This window comes from Haliotis rufescens, unplaced genomic scaffold (genome assembly GCF_023055435.1).
Source record: "Haliotis rufescens isolate VD_foot unplaced genomic scaffold, xgHalRufe1.0.p SCAF_2, whole genome shotgun sequence".
Taxonomy (NCBI): domain Eukaryota; kingdom Metazoa; phylum Mollusca; class Gastropoda; order Lepetellida; family Haliotidae; genus Haliotis; species Haliotis rufescens.
The window spans coordinates 34,342,273-34,362,208 of NW_025963890.1; the positions used below are offsets into that span (position 1 = coordinate 34,342,273).

General features: G+C 40.3%; 2 protein-coding genes across 2 annotated transcripts; both read left to right on the forward strand.

The window, feature by feature from the left end:
• The first annotated feature begins 3,272 nt into the window (after positions 1-3,272).
• LOC124111870 lies at positions 3,273-7,700 on the forward strand. Its single transcript, XM_046471740.2, has 3 exons — positions 3,273-3,442; positions 6,391-6,517; positions 7,427-7,700. The coding sequence occupies exons 1-3, from the start codon at positions 3,367-3,369 to the stop codon at positions 7,575-7,577; spliced, it is 354 nt and encodes a 117-aa protein (XP_046327696.1). The 5' UTR covers positions 3,273-3,366; the 3' UTR covers positions 7,578-7,700.
• A 9,781-nt stretch (positions 7,701-17,481) lies between these two features.
• On the forward strand, positions 17,482-19,574 carry LOC124111928 (beta-1,3-galactosyltransferase 1-like). Its single transcript, XM_046471844.1, has 2 exons — positions 17,482-17,591; positions 18,270-19,574. Exons 1-2 carry the CDS (start codon positions 17,514-17,516, stop codon positions 19,572-19,574), a joined length of 1,383 nt encoding a protein of 460 aa, XP_046327800.1. The 5' UTR covers positions 17,482-17,513.
• Positions 19,575-19,936: the final 362 nt, after the last annotated feature.

Sequence of the window (19,936 nt, forward strand, 5' to 3'; positions counted from 1 at the left end):
TTCTTCGTAGCAAACAATTTTATTTTTTTCCAACAATCTGAAGCATAATTATTCGGGGACATTATTTTCGGGGACAATTGTTTTTTCGATCCAATCCCAGCTCCTCCCATCCCCTCCAGAATATCATGTCGCCGGTTCCTTATGACTGGATAATACTTCCCCTGTGTAAGTGGATCACTCCTTGTTCGGTGGAAAGGAAACACAACCGTAGTACACCATTTATTCCCTACAATTTAATGGGGCATTCGCTGATAAGATGTGTCCACGAATCATCAGTACCACTGTATATTACTTTACCTCTGTCGTGTTACCTACCCACGTGTATTCGTCAACGTCTGTGCGCGTATTACTACAATGTGCACGCAACCGTCGATCGTGGGTTGGGTATGTACACACTTGGGCTCGTACAATAGTCTTGTCCGACTACGTCGCGGGGCCGGCGGGAACAGTAAACAGACACAAACAGTTCAATATAATCCCCAAATGAAATGTGACACATTATCGCGATTCTTTCATCAAGACGTACCATGCTTGTGAGACATTCTCTTTTTCAATGACCACAATCCTTACTTAGTATGTGTGTTGAAGGCGAATAAAGCTGAACATGTCTTAGCATACATTTGCATGGTTTGATATAATTAGACATCGAAATTGTGTGACATGGTATTTAGTAAAAATCGAAAGCGACGAACGTCGATAGGGCTGGGACGGGTAACTCGGGCGGGTACTGAGTAGGACCCGGGTAGTCCTGTCGGTACCCGGGCCCTACTCAGTACCCGCCCGACCCGAGTCCCGCTCTTGTCACGTGACATATTGTTTAATGACAAAAAATATCTAAAACTCTATGGTTACACTAAAAGTCACCGATGTTCGCATTTCTTTCTGACGATGCACCCATTCCTTCTGACCTTTATAGGTTTGAATAAAGATAAAACTTCAGTCAACTTCAGTGTATGCATGACCAGACCACCCTTTTATCAGGGCTACGGTCAAACTATTCCCAATCGGACATTTTATACCAAGTCTTGAGACATATAGTGGGTATCCGGGTAGGGTCGAGTAATAGCGTGGTGGGTACCCGGGTAGTAAATTTGGACTCATCCCAACCCTAAACGACAATCTATCAAGCGAGACTGGACGTACCATTAATGCAAGAACGTTTACTAACTAACTAAAGGATATTTTCTTTATTACGATTTATAACAAGCTTATGTTTCAGTTTCAACATTAAAAGTAATTAAATTGGGGTCAACATTTCCGCTTGTTCTTTACAATCCTTCTTGATTTCGATGTTGTGTAAGATCATAATAGATTTACGCGAACAGGAGAAAAATATATGTATGGATAAATTAAAACATTCAAATATCTCTCGAATAACCTTCTTTGTGTACTGCTAAACACAAATGCCCATTTTTTCTGTAATTCAGTTTTTGAATTGACATATAAAAGAAGTTTCACCTTTGCTAATTTAACTGATCCAAATATGTGTGTGTGAATATCATTTAATTTGGTCATCCCATGTCATAATTACCAAGTAGCAGAAATGAGGTTTTATTATTATTGTATTATTCCTACGTTCATGAATATGGCGATAGTGGTATCATGGTTTGGGGGCCATTTGTGGGGAAAAGAAGACCTTTGGGTTACCATTCAGGGAAATATGACAACCCAGAGGTACACACATGTAGTCTTACAATCAGAGGTCCTCTCTTTCCGGCAACAGCAGCGACAGGGGTTTATTTTCCAACAGGCCACCGTCAGAATCTCCAAGGACGTTTTCATGGACCGCCATTACATTGACCTACTGCCATGGCCAGCTTCTTCTCTTAACTTATCCAGCATCGAACATCTTTCGGGTGACAACTTAGACCTCGACCACAACAGCCAGTCAACGTCCAGCAGCTGGAACAAGCTCAACAGGACGAGTGGAGACGGATCCCCAATGATGTAATGTCACCCGGCTGTTTGCGCTTACCTTGGGAAGACGGGTTCTGGCTTGCATCGATACTTATGGAGGTCAGGCCAGATACTGAGTGTGCAGCCATCGACGGTTGTGATGTACTGTTGGCTTTCAGTGACAGTGTCGTGATTACTGTTTCAGTGTTAATCTGTACCATATGTGTGACTGCACTTCACTCTTGTAACACTGATGCTATAGTGATTGTTTTGGCATGGACTATTCTGAAAGATTGATACAGATCTGATATGAGCTGAAAACATTTTGTTGTTTTTGATTTAGAAAGATGTGTAAGTTCTTTTGTACTTCAGTTAATTTTTAGATACTCGATACTTGATTATATATGGACAGGGCGTGGTTAATGATACGAGTTTCTATTAAAATTGCACAAATAGTCGAGAAGGAGACAGAGGGATGATTTATGTGAGGGTAGAATGGGGCTATTATTTTAGATTTTGTAAAACAAACGTTTTTTTCTCATCAAAACTCATAACAAAACGACACCCTCGGGGTTCGAATCGTGCGACAACAGACGATCAGCTATGTCACACATGGGACCGCCCAATCGCTTGTAGTTGCCTCCTACGTCATGTATTGGGCATCGAAGGGGAAGGCGAGTACTTTCATTACTTATGTACACTGGGATACATCACCATAAATAGAATGTCAGGTGTCGAATTACGAAAGAAATAATTTCACACCAAGTCTTCGGCGCGAATGAATGAAAGAATGAATGAATGGATGAATGAATGAATGAATGAATGAATGAATTTGTACACAAATCTATGAACTTTGAATATTATGATAAAGTAAGCTTGTATTTGAATACACAAAACAAAGAATAAAATACAAACATTGCCCTCTGAAAAAGGATATCGTAATACACATTCAGTTTCAGTTTCCTGTAAAACCACACCCGAACCCCGAACCCGCTTCTCAGCTGGCATGTTTAAGGAGATGTTGGCCTAAAGGAAATATTCATAGACTAGTCGGAGCACATCTTTTCGCTTGCTGGTTATTTACAGAGGGATACCTTCATTTCCTTCAGTTTAAATGATGAGGTCACATGTGGGGTTTGGTCCATCGTCATATGTACCCCAGTGTAACACACCCTCAAAGCATCAGTGTACAGAGGAACGAGAGGAGGCGGACGGGATTCAGAGAGCTCAATGACTCCAGTGTACAGCAACAAACACGACTCGGTCTCAATATAGCGACAGGGCTAATTACTCGACCCACATGTGGTCATGAAGTGTTTGCACTGCATATTTGGTTAGTGTGTCTCTCCCCACCCATCCCATGATACTTTAAGACGAGTAACGAACACTATCCATTGGGTTTGGATATATAGTCTGTCCAAGTCACATTGTTTCCTTACTTCACAATTTCACCTCCTGAACACAAGCACGATGTTGAAGATTATAGTTTTGTTACTTTGTGTTGCGGGGATTCAGGGAGCTACGTATGCGAGACGCTTCATCCCAGGTATTTGTTCGCAGGGTGTTACATCTCATATTATTTCTGAATTAATAATATACATTTACATGTCCATATTACCACTGAGTGTAAAGGTGATGGGGAAACTACACAGCTTTGGCACGTGAAGTGGGTATGATACATTTACTTTATTTTGTCACACGTAATTAGCTGTGTAGAAAATAGTGTATTTTATTATGTATATATTGATGAATATTATTTTAATCAGATGATAAGTAATCAATATTTAATACGAGTGAATATTATACTTAATGTGCCTGAAATAGGTGATAGGTTCACACATTCATGAATGTTAACTCGATTAGATAGACATCTTATTACACACGTTCAGCCAAATACCCTGATAGTATTGAAACCTCTCCAGAAAGTAATAGTCAACAGTATTGTAACTAGGGCTTGGACAAGTCCAAATTAATACCCGGGTACCTGATCCCCTATTACCCGGTCCTACCCGGGTACCCACTGCAGGTCTCAAGAGCTGGGAACAAAATGTGTGATTGGGAATCGTTTTAGATACATGTATGAAACGATCAGTACATTGACGTTGACTGAAGCTTTATTTTTACTCAGGCATACACAAGTCAAAGGAATGTGTGCATCGTCAGAAAGAAATGCGAACATTAGCGACTTGTGGTGTGATCACTGAGCTATAGTGAGTTTTTGTCATCAAACAATATATCACGTGACTAACCTCGGGTCCGGGTAGTCCTGTAGGTACCCGGGTCCTACTCAGGACCCACCCGACCCAGGTACCCGAGTTACCCGTCCCAGCCCTAATTTTAACTTAATTAATTTTGCTTATCGACATTGAAAATACAAAAGTTATGGTTCATTTGTCGTGGGACTATCTCTCCACGCCTTCAACTTTAACTTCTTCTTCTTGAGAGTTTTTAAAAACATGTTTGTATTTCAGTGATAACCAATTGTTCATGGTATATAGGTTTGGCATATCGAGACATTTTTTGGTGTATATAGAGAATCTCACCTGAGTGTCTTTTGATATCAAATATATCAACACGAGTTGATAAAAGTGGCAATACTACGAAGCTTGCCGAGTGTTGATATATTTAATATCAAAGGAGACAAGGGTGAGATTTTCTTTATCATTCAACATCATTCTTCCACCTTTTTCACTTTGGAGACAGTAATAAGCAGTGTCTTAAGTTTAAAAAGTACTGCTAACAGTTTCAGTAGCAGAGCCATTAGTGATGTAATTTGATTGTGACGTCATGGTAACAATGACGTCACAATGGTCTGCAAAGCATTGTAATGCAATTTCATTGCAGCGATATCTACAATGTAGATATCGCTTGATCTCACCAAATTATTATGCCTCAAAGTGAGACTGACCAATCAGAGAGCAGAACTACTGACCCCACATGAGCCCGTATACCGTCAGTAAATATCCAAGATGGTTGTTACTGACCTAATATGAGACCGTATACCGCCAGTAACAGCCATTTTGAATTTTCAAACACCCACCTCACATATTTCACATGGAAATTCTGGTACAAAAATTCGTTATTCGACACTGTTTTGTGTTTAATATCATTAATTGTGATGAGCAAAGACATTATTTATTAAAGAAATCATGTTCGTGACTTTATTTATAAAAAATATAAAAAAGCTTACAATGGAGGTCACTGAGTTACAAATAGCAACGTCATAGAACATACTATAGGGTGACGTCACAAACAAGAAACGTGACGCCAATGACGTCACATAGCAATAGAATAGATAGCAGCCCGTCGTTAGGGGAAAGCGGACTGCTATCAAGTTACAGTGGCCCGCAGATTTCCGTTAACAGGCGGGCATTTCTATGATTATTCTATCCATTTCAGCTATAATACTTTAAACGTATATGGCTGTGAACAGATTAAATACATCCAGGATAAGGTATATGGCTGTTAACAGATTAAATACATCCAGGATAAGGTATATGACTGTGAACAGATTAAATACATCCAGGATAAGGTATATGGCTGTGAACAGATTAAATACATCCAGGATAAGGTATATGACTGTGAACAGATTAAATACATCCATGATAAGGTATATGACGGTGAACAGATTAAATATATCCAGGATAAGGTATATGGTTGTGAACAGATTAAATACATCCATGATAATGTTTATGGCTGTGAACAGATTAAATACATCCAGGATAAGGTATATGGCTGTGAACAGATTAAATACATCCAGGATAAGGTATATGGCTGTGAACAGATTAAATATATCCAGGATAAGGTATAAGGTTGTGAAAAGATTAAATACATCCATGATAACGTATATGGCTGTGAACAGATTAAATACATCCAGGATAAGGTATATGGTTGTTAACAGATTAAATACATCCAGGATAAGGTATATGACTGTGAACAGATTAAATACATCCAGGATCAGGTATATGGCTGTGAACAGATTAAATACATCCAGGATAAGGTATATGACTGTGAACAGATTAAATACATCCAGGATAACGTATATGGCTGTGAACAGATTAAATACATCCAGGATAAGGTATATGGTTGTGAACAGATTAAATACATCCATGATAAGGTATATGACGGTGAACAGATTAAATATATCCAGGATAAGGTATATGGTTGTGAACAGATTAAATACATCCATGATAATGTTTATGGCTGTGAACAGATTAAATACATCCAGGATAAGGTATATGGCTGTGAACAGATTAAATACATCCAGGATAAGGTATATGGCTGTGAACAGATTAAATATATCCAGGATAAGGTATAAGGTTGTGAAAAGATTAAATACATCCATGGTAACGTATATGGCTGTGAACAGATTAAATACATCCAGGATAAGGTATATGGTTGTGAACAGATTTCGTAGATGGAGCACAACATTTATTGAACTCCAATAGACTGCTATGATTTGTAAATTTCACAAGGTCATTTTTGTTCTTTCAGGTCAGTCCCGGACCTTCCCCGATGGGACAGTTTGTGAGGGCAACCGGAATTTAAATGACCAGTGGCAGACCCCCGGCAAGTGTAACAAGTGTACCTGTCTTCAGTCGGGGAAGGTCACGTGTGAAAGGTGGGTACACCTCTCTTCTGAAGTGTTCACAGACCTTGAGGGTCAAAAGCTGGGAGAAATTTCTACATTTGTTTAATTTAGACTTTGGTGCAGAGTTGTTTGCGACGTAACGTTATGGATTCTTGGACATGAAACATATGAAGGAATATCGTAAAATGTGCAACAACAATCTCATTAATTTAAGGTTGTTGCCTACGACACCATACCGACACCTTCATAGAAGAACTCACGTGAAACAAGAGAGACTTTTGACCGCCCAATCTAAATTAAAGCTGCGCTGGGTTCTTCAGCGTATCAAATGCTAGATTTCTGAAACGATTTGAATTAATTTCTTTACCACCTCGATTAGAACATTTCGATTTGGGCCAAAAACAAAACAACGCAGGACACAAATATGACTTCGATGGTACACATTTGGGGTGCATATGCCACGGATCGGAGCTCAGACACGACAGGCTGCATACAATATCCACAACAAGGTAATGGTATAATTATGTACAATCGGGAAAGGTCGTATCAGCTAGTTTTCAAGATACAGAAATGAGATATGTTGGTCTGAATGTTCCGCGTACACGTATCGAGAATTTCGAAAACTCGACGCTGATTGGCTGATCAGAAAGCTCAGATCAAGAGGTATCGTATGGGAGTAGAAGAGCTGGTTTTAATGAGATTGGTGCAATAAAGACATATAAGATGAAAATAATGTGTTACATGTAACGGTTTCTAAGTATAAATATATACTTTGACCTTAATATAACCATTTAATTCCCGATTGCATATACTTGAATGGGTTGCACACTTTGCTTTGTTCGCATTTCATTTCATAGGGTATGAGACGGTAAACAAGCACGTCGGATCCCTTGGCTGCAACTTTACCCTGTTGAGCCCATTCTGATTGTGTGATTGTAGTTGCGGCGTCTCAGTGAGAATACAAGATACCACCCAGAAGATCTTCTGTTACCGCTCGGCAACCACGTACCCTGCCTGCTGTGACGACGTCATCTGCCAGGGGGACACAAGGTTCAGCTTCATGGACTTCCTGAGATCCGCATCACTGTAACTGGGGACTTCGTGAAGAGGTCTTGCAGTGAGGATGCGATGTCGGTACCGATGTGTGTTGCATGCATCCTCGGAACATGTCATAATAGTTCCCACCTTTTGCTAGAATAAACGCATACATGTACCAGTGGGCTTCGTCTTTTATCGCAAGATTGACTGACCCGGTCTTCATGCAACGGTGTAGCATAAGAAACAAGTTCAAACTGTCCTCCAGTTCTCTCGAAATGTATCATTAGAGAATATGTAGACGGACACAGTTAAAACATCTGTACGTAAAATATTCAATCATTTTGTTCAGTTTGCTGAGAGGGCACGTGCACGGTCAGCTAGCACCTTTTGGACTCCTAAAAGGTGTGCCTGATTTGTCAACTAAGAATGAGATGGACAAAACAATTTATCGCAAGAAAATGGTGAAACTATGTGTGAGTGAGTTGGGGTTTAACGGGTTTAACGGGTATGGTGACACAAAATATAATAAAGTGAAACGTGTATGATTGCTGTTCAACTCATCACTCCTGAATGTAAGGCGAGGTAAGGTGAAATGGGGTTTAACGCCAACGTCCAAGATTGTTGCACGTGCATGCACGTGTGTGTCTGGCTGCTTGTACTAGTCCGGACTAATGCCGTTGTCACAGTGCTTGCCCACTGAGATACCATGCCGCAGTATAACATGTACACCCTACTCAGACACAGTATACTGAATCCAAGCCGACCAGTCCTCGTTAAATAAAGTGTATATGTTACTACGCCTGAACAACGAACATTATTTTCAACATCATGCTGTTAACTACAATAACCTTCTCATTGAAACATGTGTCATACGTTAAGGTATATCAATCACAACGATATTGGAAAGCGAACTTAATTTCTGATATACTCTTTTAAATTAGTTGTGTGTTTGGTTGCAATGCGGTATGATCATGTACACCAGATGGGTTCCATAATAGGACTGAATCTAAATCTATGAAGGTTTTTCACCTACTGATATCAGTACTCTGATATCTCTCGGTGTTTTCAGTGATAATATATAATACCTACAGTTAAAAACCTAAAGTATGCCCAAACCATATATTTAAGTGGCATGTATACAGGTTGTAAATATTAAGACAGAGTTAACTTATGGATTTCAACTTCATTTTATGTGGCGTTTGGGTACAAGTGCTGATATTTTCATCAAGTGATCAACAACTTGGTAACTACACACTCAAATCCAGACTTCTTTGTCGTTACACGCTTCGTCATTAAAGCTTCAACCCCTGACATCCAGTTGTTAATGTGTATCTCTGTAATCTTAGTTTCATATTACCATGTCTTCCTCAATTGTTGATCACTTCCTTGATTGAGTTTATAGCACCAGGCTGTCCTGTACCAAAACTTCGCAATTATAGAAATAATATTTCATTTGGTATAATTCAAATTTAGAGAAGGATAGCATTTTTAAGACATAATTTATTTATTTTTTTTTTCCTGAATTCCCTCACGACTGAACTGACACAGCTGACATGGTACTGAAACAAAGGAGTGAAATGAGAAGATTATTTTCAACATTAATTTATAGTTCTTAGTTTGTAGCTATTAACTCAACATGCGTTTTCGATATAATTTGCTGCATTGTATTAGGCATGAGATGTCAACAGTAGGCGAGTGTTTGATAGAAATGGTTCCATATGTTACGTTTATCCTTTCGTCAATACTTACTGTCCATATACTCTATGCAATGTGCTACAATATCTTGATACACACCATAATGTATCTTACATTTAACTAATATTCCGTCTAATTTAAATGACATATACAGTTATGAAATGCAAGGTTTCAAATGGTACAGACGACTTTATCAATCTCCTAACTATACTTTGATAAACCATACATTAACTTCAAACGACATTTTTTTGTGTGATCGTAATATGTATGTGATCCTAATGTCTTCTCATTGGAAATACTCCAAAAACAACCATGAATCTGCAATAAGAATTTACCGGTGTAATTTGTTGCTGGTTACAAATTATTTCTCCTTTTCCAATTTGTCTAAAACGAAAGGACCATATATCACGGAGAGGGCAGCTGTAATATACGGCACATCGCTTCCAATGATCTTTTATGCTTACTTCCATATCAGTCATTTTTGAAACCATGACACAGAATTTTATCAATATGACACAATCAATACGAACTTTGAAGAAGTGTTACATAAAAGTACACCATATATTACAACATCCATTAAATCTTAAATCTTTCATGATATCTTGATAAAAATGCATTCCTTTTGCCACATGTAAATACTTCAACTACCAGCTCTAAAACAAATGAGTGAGGAGGCAGCCCCGTTTCACACTAACATAACATAAAAAGAAAAAAATATCCATTGCTGCGCGTTACACAAGCCTTTTACTTGTGTCACGCACAGCAATATATATTCTTTTCTTTTAAGTATGTCCCTCTTAGCATGTTAGGAACTTCCGATCGGCGCCAAACTAAATGACACAAGATCATAACTTTTGCCAATTCTATTCTATTCTATTGTGCCCATAATATACGAACGCTACCTGCGGTTTCAAGTTTCAAATCCTAACAAACCCACCACAAATTGCAAGAGAAATGATTTCTCCTGTTTCATGTTCAGAAGGCATCCCCTCACAACATAGTTAAAATCTAGGAAAATCTATGCTGGGGAAAATGGTTTAGTTTGGGTATGATCTTTTGGGGGTAAATCAATGTAAATCAATGTGAAAAGCCCGAAAACTTAAGGTTTCATTTTTCCTTTAACCATATCAAGTTAGACATCAAATGAAAGCTGGCATCACATGCAGTCCTTTTGTATCTATAGTTTGTATCTATTTTGCATAAAAGTTAAATATTCGGCCTTTGAAACAAAACAAAAAACAAAATTGGGGGAAAAACACATATATCCATATTTATTCATCTACATACTTTTTGTTAGTCTGAACTATATTTATTTGATAATATCAAAAATTGTTTATTTGTTTGAAAACCTTCATCTTAAAACATTTCCTTTTTAAATCTTATATGTCAAGGGAGGTCATCAATAAATGTTGACAAATATAAGTTTCCCGACAAGTTACACATTGGCGGCCATGTTTACCAAGAAGACAAAATAACAAGGTCACGAGTAAAGGCAATAACAAGAGCACATATCTTTGTAGATACCAGTGTGAAGGCTTTGCTGGTAGTGAAGGTTTTTCAAGTTTGAGCAAACAAGTATGAACAGAAGTTTGAAGTTCAAGAGATCATGAGAGAACCGGGGGGCACGGGTGGCCCAGTCGTCTAAGGCGCCGCGATTCGCTGTGCAAAGTTGCGTCCCATGGGCACGCCAGAAACCTATGGTTGTGGGTTCGAATCCCCGTTCGCCCCAATTATGTTTCTAGGTTTGTCAGCACCATAGCCGTGTCCATGGGTTTCATCGAAGTGGAAAACGTCTGAGACCTGCATCACTTCGGGCTTTCCTCCCACATTAGGCTGACACGCCGTGAGAGAACCAGTGGAGGAAGTGACATAGGAACCAGTAGTGAAGGGACAAAGGAACTAGTGGAGGAAGTGACAGAGGAACCAGTGGAGGATGTGACAGAGGAAAACCCAGATTGCTCACCTGACAAGATCTCACAGACATATGTAATCCATTTGATGATTTGATTCGCCAAACTTCAAACAATGATGGACTCAATGAAGAACAGCAAAGACCTGGATGCAATCTATGGAGATTGTGGATATCCTAAGGAGTTTCATTCGAGGTGAGAGAACTGGCAATTGGAACCTCCATCTCAAATCCTTATATCATATGCTCCCATACTCCATGATTGGCACAACTGCCAGAAATGCATCCAGAAGTTCTCAAGATGTTTGAGGATGGTCACCCCGTTGTTCGACAATCTGATCGCTTGTGGGGAGGTCTATTCCCTGATCTATTTATCGAACAAGTCCTCATGTGAAGTTTAAAAACAAATGGTGGACTAACAAGAGGAACTGGAATGAACGAGACACAACGTCTTGTATGGCTGATGCCCATGCCTGTCTGAACGGAGCTAAACAATACAATTCAAGAGTTGACTCAGGTTGAAAACAGAAGCAGTGAACAGCATACAGATATGACCATAGCAAGGATTTACAGACATACATCAGATGTGAAAAGTCTGGTAGACTACCTCGCTGATCGAGATCCATTTCATGAAGACCCTGTCCTCAGAAATATTGCAAATGGCATCACTACTAATAACACAGTCTACGCAGATGAAGCAAAAAGTGTTGGATCGATGATCTTGAATTCAATGTCTGGCAAAATTGTATCTGACACCTTGACGGAACCTTGTATGAACTGTTTGACTCAACTATTCTACTGAAGCAAGCTAACAAACCACTTCTCTCTAATGCCACATGGGAAATGTTTGATGTCAGGAACTCGCTTCTGATTCCAAAAGAATTTCAGTATATGCTTGATGGTGGATCACTACTGCAGCGTTTACCATGGCCTCGTGGAATCACTTACAATAATGTATTGGCATGTACTGCAATTATGTCACCAGTCATTATGGCATGCCAACAATTGTCTTTAATGGCTACAACGAGAACAACAAAGGATATGACACATCTGAGGAGAACCGAGGGTGTAGTTGGAGCAAATGCAAAGTTTGACGATGACATGATCATTCAGTCCGAGAAGGAACAATTCCTTGCGAACACCAAAAATAAACAAAGACAGCATAGGGAAAGCAGTATCTTTGAAAATATTCCAGTCAAGTCCTGACTTCAGGGAACATGCTAAGGTGTTTGACAAGCCGTTGCAGGATATAACCAGAGAACAGATAATAATATTTGGAGAATAGGCTCTCTTGTACCTATACAACAGTTTACCAGGAGAAGACCTAAATTATCTACCGTCGGTTTCGTGAGAAGGTCACCTACGTCACCCTGCAGTGCTTACCCCCAACATCAGCTGCTGCAAAATGTCACAGCATGCGGGTCTATCATCAGGTGCAGCATCGGAAAGCGGTGGATGAAATTGCAGCAGAAGAATGGGGTTGGAGAGTTATTGGTGAACTACTTCCACAGTTAACCGGTGTGCCACCAGCTCCTAAAGAACTGCTCGCAATTATACAATACTACTATAAAACGAGCATGTGTGATTCAAACAGCTGCAGCTGTCACAGATTGCAGTGTTCTTCACTGTGTGACGAATGTCGTGGTATGTCTTGTTTGAACTGCCAACAGTCTGAGGCATTTGAGGTGAACTATGATGTGCATACCTGTTACTATGCATGGGTGTGCTGATAACTTAATGGGTTGTTTCGGTCAGCATATGACCATTTAATGCTGTTTGGAACACGATAGATTACTCTTATCGAAAGCTGAAAATAGATTTTTGCTGATTTCTCTGAATCAAAACAAGTCAGAATGTGGAAAGGTATAACATAATGAAGCCTGTATTGGTAGCTTTCATATGATATGTAACAGAGTTAACTTGGAGTAAATTTCAAAAATTTATTTTTTTAATTTTTTTCTATGAAAATGCTAGGTAATCGCTATAGTAAAGAAGCCTGAATGTTTCCCCATTTAGATCTTCCTAGATTTTTGATATGATGTTAAAGGAGGGTTTGTTAAATATGAATAAACTAAAAACATTTCTGTTGCAATATGTGGTGGGTCCATCGTTATTTTGACCGGACTAGTAATGAATACCTTTGCATCGTGACGTTCTATAGAATATGCGATCCATAGTAGCCTAATTTTGTCTACAATTCCACCAGCTTGCATTACGTCTATGAGGCTGGACCACATATATAAACTAAGCGGCAAAAGAAAGTATAGGTTGGCAATGTGTAATTTTCCTAAAAACAGCGATAACTAGTGGAAAGTGGGTATTGGGAATATGAGTGCCCAGGAACAGGTAACAAAAAACACCTCACCCGAACGCGCCACCTTCGACGGCGCTCGTGCGGTGACAAAAAATGGTGAAAAAGGTTTCCCGCCTATGGCATAAACTGCACGTGCATATTAGCTGTATAAATGCGTTCGGTATGGCCGCAATGGGGGCAACACATGTCCAAGATGCCAGAAGGTTTGGTTGTACATCATTGACAGTAGCCAGGCTGCTTCAACGGTACAGGCAGACAGGGAGGACACAGGACATGCCTATAACCGGACGACCCCGAGTGACAACAAACCCTGGAAGAGGGTAAGATACGGCTCATTCACCTGCGAAACAGATTCGTAACGGCGACGACGACGGCGACGGCGACGGCGACGGCGACGGCAGTAACAGCGTTGGGACATCCCATTAGCCAACGTACAGTACTACGACGACTTCGTGCTGCTGGAATCCGAGCGTATCGTCCTTTCCGAGGAATGGTACTGACTGCTCAACATCGACGCCTGAGACTGCGATGGACGAGGCAGGTTCGACGCTGGCAAGTGAGAAATTGGCGTCGAGTGCTGTTTGCTGATGAAAGTCGGTTTAACTTGTTTTGAAATGACGGCAGAGAACGCGTTTATCGACGCAGAGGGGAACGTTTGACTCCGGCGTGTATTCGAGAGTTCAATCCATTCGGCGGAGGAGGTGTCATGGTGTGGGGCGGTATTTGTGGAGATCAGAAGACTGACGTCATGGATGAGGCGGCGTATCACAGCATGCATTGAGACAGCTGGCGGTCATACACGCTATTGAAGGCAACCGTGTCGACAATGAACTTGTAATGCGTCTGACAATTGTTTGGTGACATTTCAGACAACTTTTGAAAAAGAAATTTCTTACCCCACCATTGTTTACCTTGAGCTTACATTACCTGTGATTGCACAATTCCATTCAAACTGCGGTTGATCAATCATTTCTTACCCCTCCCTTGATTATATTATAATCGATCATGGAACTTGACCTCTACTTTCTTTTGCGGCCCAGTTTAGTAAATCTTTTGTGCAGTTTAGAAGCGAATACGTTTCCAAGACCACTAGGCAAAGATATATATATAGTGTTCCTGTATTTATCTGTTACCGGGATTCCCTTTCTTGTGAAGCAGGGCAATGGCTCACAGTGACTGGCTGCCAAACGTTGAACACAGTATTGGGTCTTTTCAGTATTTCACAATTACAACTGTAAATGCATATATTGACCACTAGTGTCATCATGGCTGCTTACATGTACAACGAAACTTATGAAAATGTGTAAGAATAATTTACCAAACATGTTCGATGTAAAGCAAGTATCAGATGAGTTTCTGTTTCACATGGGTCATTCTATAGACATTCCTAATGCTCTTTTTCATGAAGGAGCTACATTCTTTTCAATTTATTTTTACAATATTGGAGCAAACGCATTTGCATTTCCAGATCGCTTTGTGGGACCGTGGAACTGGGTAGGTTACCCCGAACACTATCCTTAGCTCTTGGATCCCTTTTACGATCAATCACCCCTTTACGGTTAGGTACCCGTTAGTGGCTTTTAGATTACCTCGAACTCTATTTTAAGCCTTTGGGTCCCCTTTTCGATCATAAGGGTTAGGTGCCCGTATAGTGGCTATTATTGATTATATAGCTGCTCCTAATATTCGTCACACACAAACGTCGAGAAAAAAAGGATGCAATGGTTTAGTGTCGAATATTTTGGCTATTTGAAACTGTCCTGGAACATTCACACAACCCACTTTCACCCGCTACATTTATTCAGTACTGTTTCAAAAGCAAACTAACGGGATCGGGTGGTCAGGCTAGCTGACTTGGTTGATGCATGCCATCGATCCCAATTGCATGCATCGATGCTCATGTTGTCAATCACTGGATTGTCTGGTCCAGACTCGATTATTTACAGACCGCCGTCATATAGCTGGAATATTGCTGAGTGCGGCGTTAAACAACAACCAAACAAAAGCAAACTCACCCTTGTGTCATCACTAGCCATGCTTGTTCTTCCCTCGTTCCTCACAATTATCAACATTATCCTACCACAGTGTTCCCTACCACACTTCTCTGTCACAAAAATCACCCGACGAATCAATAAATCCCATGTCATATATTCATGCGTACCCGCATATTTACGAAAATATGTTATACATGTACACTCAAAAATATATATACTCACACGCAAAAGAAACGCAAGTGATTTTAAGCAAATAGGTAACAAACACGGAACCATAAATTGATACGAGTTTTAGCATGTAGTGAAGCCTGATGGTGTTATCAATATTTTTGGTTGCATTTTGGAAGCCCCGAGTAAAAACGCAACATAAAAATCGAATCGCCCAAACGCACCATTTCGATGATTATGTGGGTATCATGCACCCATTTCTCGCGAAATCGAAAATGCACCAACTGTCACGAACTGTAGTGGGTTTAAAACTGTGGCCGATTCTTGGACCTACCACTCCTTGGTCAACAATTAATGCCACGCCTAACTCAAATTCAGAGAAACCAGGCTATCGGACGTTTGGAAGCTGGAGAGTCTGTCCAAGATGTTGCCCGTCATTCAACGTTAAAATATCCACAATTTACTGTCTCCTGCATTGATACAATGCTACACAGACCACAGATGACTTTCCTCTGAGCGGTCATCGTAGGGTCACCACACCTCGACAAGATCGGCAGATTACCCGTTCCTAACTTCAAGTGAAAGTGCTCGACAGACCATAGGAATACATAATCGACACATTAGCCGGGACACTGTGATCCGACGTATCCGTTCCAACATCCTCAGATGTCGCCGACCAGCACGTCGTCCTGTTCTCCAACCACGGCATCGGCAGGCACGACTTCAGTGGGCACAGGGTCAACGCAATTGGCGTCATCGTGAGTAGAGGCGTGTCATCTTCTCTGAGTCGCTTTTGTGTCTCCCATGCAGACGGATTTGGCGGCGTCGAGGTGACCGTTTCGCTGACAGAAACGTTGTGGAAAGGGATCCATGGGATGGACCTAGCGTCATGATATGGGCAGGGATTGGACTTAATGCGAGACTTGGACCATGTGCTTTCTGAATGTTGGTCAAGGTTGGGGACACGGCGTCACTGCTCAGCGGTATATCGACCAAGTGATCAGACCCCACGTTGTTCCATTTTTTGCACAAGATCAACAACACATTTTCCAGCAGGACAACGCTCGTCCCCATATTGCCAGAGCTTCCATGGCCTTTCTGCAACAACACAACATCCGTGTTCTACCGTGGCCAGCCCTCAGCCCTGATCTGAACCCCATCGAACATTTGTGGGATGAGGTTCAAAGGCGTCTGCACAATGTGCGTCTATTCCCTACAACTGCCGATGAACTGCGCATAGCTGCTCTGGATGTGTACAGGAGGATCCCTAGGGCCTTCACAAATCGTCCGATCCACTCAATGTACAGGAGATGTGTGGCAGTGATCAATGCTAATGATGGTCACACCAGGTGTTGACTGACATTTTGGGTATTGACCCGAAACTGTATAAGCCCTTAACATTTGAAAAAACCCAATTATGTCATCTGCCTTTTAATCCATTAAACTTTTTATTTTTTATTTTTTTTGTCAATCTTGCCCTATTAGTATTTCTTGTCTTTACTGTAGAAAATAAATGACATGTATACTGCATACCCGATTTGCGTGTGAGTATATATACAAGTGATTTCATCAGGTGTATAAGTATTAAATATATAAAAACAGAGTCTAGATATTTGTGCTTGTCAAAGGTCCTTAATTCACACAAGATCTTTGGCCGTTCAATAATCCATTCATCATCCATTGTGTACAACTGGGTATTGACTTAAGGACACAAGGGCGTACTTTCTTACTGCACTGTTATACTTCCGCAGTATCGATCTCTGTGTATATGAACACTCATTATACAAGTAAGCGCCTCGGTAACATCTGGATAGAGCACGGGTTACATTTCAATTTGACGCGTTATTAAAACGAATCAATCTTCGTATTGCTCACCCAGCGGAACAGGTTGTGGGGACATACCCCTGCATGAAGAAGCTGTTTAAGGATGGTTACTATCTGATGTTCATGCAATCGAGTACAGTACAACGGAATCTTGATGACGATGTAAGTAATCTAAATCTATAAGTTCATTGTTATATCTTTCAGGTGGCAATTGTTTTGTGTAAGATACGACTCGCGGTACAGGCACGTCATCACTTTTTTAACGTAGAGATAGGTTTCCTGTAGTTTTCAATACGTTGAATTGACTTTGGATGGTTTAAATGTTAAATTGGGCGAAATGTTAAATTATTAGGTCATACAAAGCTAGATCAACATTGAAAACACAGATATTCTATTATGACAAAATAAAACGCTAACTCTTTGGAGTTAGTGCTTGACATTGAGGAATACAGCATATTGTGAGTAGTAGCTCGATCTGAATTAAGAAACTTCGACAATAACATTTAAACATGGCATGTCGCTGTATACTCGAAGATTGATTTTTACAACATAATCCGTTCTCATACGTGATAGGATTTAAAAGTGTTTAGCGCACATACTGTCTGAGCCAACGTGAAGTGGTCATCCCAGAAGAGGCAAGCCAAGCACGTCATTATTATGTCACATCGTGTCACGCTAAAGATATGACGTCACAGTCGTATATAGAAAAGCGCCAATTTTCAAGCTCCGTGTTCTTCTAAAAGCTGAAATACACTCTATTAGTCAATTTCTATCTAGTATTCTGCACTAAATATATTTACATACATATTCCTGTAAACCGAATATGTTCCCCTGTTTCAGTTGAAGGATCTACACTTGGCCTCATTCCCAAGACGGTTAAATATGGCGTCTCACAAACAAATAATAGGAGCTTTTCTATTGGTATCAATGATATCTTCACTATTAGTGGTGATCGCCATCGTACGTGAACATCAAATGAGAGAAGTGCCTAGACATACGGAAAGCAGACACGCCAACAAAGGCACATCTCATGCAAAGAGTCTTTATTTGCTTCCAGATACTGCACATACGTCTCAGAAATTAATGCCAGCAATTAATCTAGACGATTATGATGTAATGCAAACAGAAAACCAGTCGAGTGTGAACATCCTACCTGTGAATCATAGCTCTACATATCATGCTAGTGCTTTATCCTCATCAAACGATAAGCAACAAGAAAACGATTCACGTCCCTTCACTCCACGTGTGAATGGCAGTTCAACATCTCATGGTAATGCTCATCCTGCCTCTAACAATAAGCATAACGATCCCGGAGTGCGCCCGGACAGTTGCAGGGACTGTTTCAGACATAATTTCGACTATCTTATACAGAACACTGATATATGTGACTCGAAAGGGCAGATAGATCTGTTGATGCTCATCTTCACCAGTCACGCTAACAGACGTAACAGAGATGTTATCCGCTCAACGTGGTCGTCGATCTCCAGAAACAATACCGGAAGTGTGAGGTATGTCTTTCTGTTGGGAATCGTTGAAGATTACTCCTTGATAAAAAGTGTCCAGGAAGAATCACAGCAGATGGAGGATTTACTGATGGAGGATTTCTTTGACTCTTATGCGAATTTGACATACAAAACAATCATGGGGTATAAGTGGGCGAACACCTATTGTCCCCATGCAAGATTTGTTCTCAAGACGGATGATGATATGTGGATCAACGTCCCCAACATGCTTAATGTCGTCAATCATAATGCAGTGATGCTGCAGAATACTGTGATAGGTGCGTGTTATTTGAATGCCGCCGTTGTTAGAGAAACAAAGTCAAAGTGGTATGCGTCCCCCAAGAGCTATCCTCATTCAAGATACACGGGATACTGTTCTGGAACTGGGTATGTCACCAGTATGAAGGTTGTGACACAGGTGTATCGCGTATCGAAAGACGTGCCGTTCTTTCACCTAGAGGATGTTTACATAGCTTTCTGCATTTTTAAACTAGGTTTTAAACTCAAATATCATTCTGGATTTTATATATATTTAAAACGAGGTACAGCATGCATGTATAAATCAGACAAAGTCCTGATAGTCCATGGTCTCTCGTTGACTTACATCGAGAAAATGTGGGCAACAAAGTGCCACGTGAGGTGAACTTGTCAATAAATATATATTGCAAAAACGGTATTTATCTTATGAAAATATATCACATGGAATTACATGTCAGTTGGATGTGGTGAGTATTGTGGTAGTTATATCAAGGTTAACATCATTCACACTTTATTTATCAATTGCAATTAGAAGTGTGTGATATTTGATCAACGATATTTATGTTGATCAATTCCAAAAAATATGATTTTTCATACAGAGGCTCCAGATTGTCAGTACACATGCCCACAGCACACTATTTCCAACATCACTTAACCTATACATCCAAGCGACAAGATACTTTGGTGTCATGAGCATATGTTTATCAATCACCATCAGATAGTGATCATACCAGGTGTTAGCGAAAA

Coding starts and splice junctions, on each gene's coding strand:
- LOC124111870 (XM_046471740.2), top strand. CDS start 3,367: ATGTTGAAGATTATAGTTTTGTTACTTTGTGTTGCGGGGATTCAGGGA. Junction 3,443..6,390: donor TGCGAGACGCTTCATCCCAG/GTATTTGTTCGC, acceptor TTGTTCTTTCAG/GTCAGTCCCGGACCTTCCCC. Junction 6,518..7,426: donor GGGAAGGTCACGTGTGAAAG/GTGGGTACACCT, acceptor GTGTGATTGTAG/TTGCGGCGTCTCAGTGAGAA.
- LOC124111928 (XM_046471844.1), top strand. CDS start 17,514: ATGAAGAAGCTGTTTAAGGATGGTTACTATCTGATGTTCATGCAATCG. Junction 17,592..18,269: donor AACGGAATCTTGATGACGAT/GTAAGTAATCTA, acceptor CCCCTGTTTCAG/TTGAAGGATCTACACTTGGC.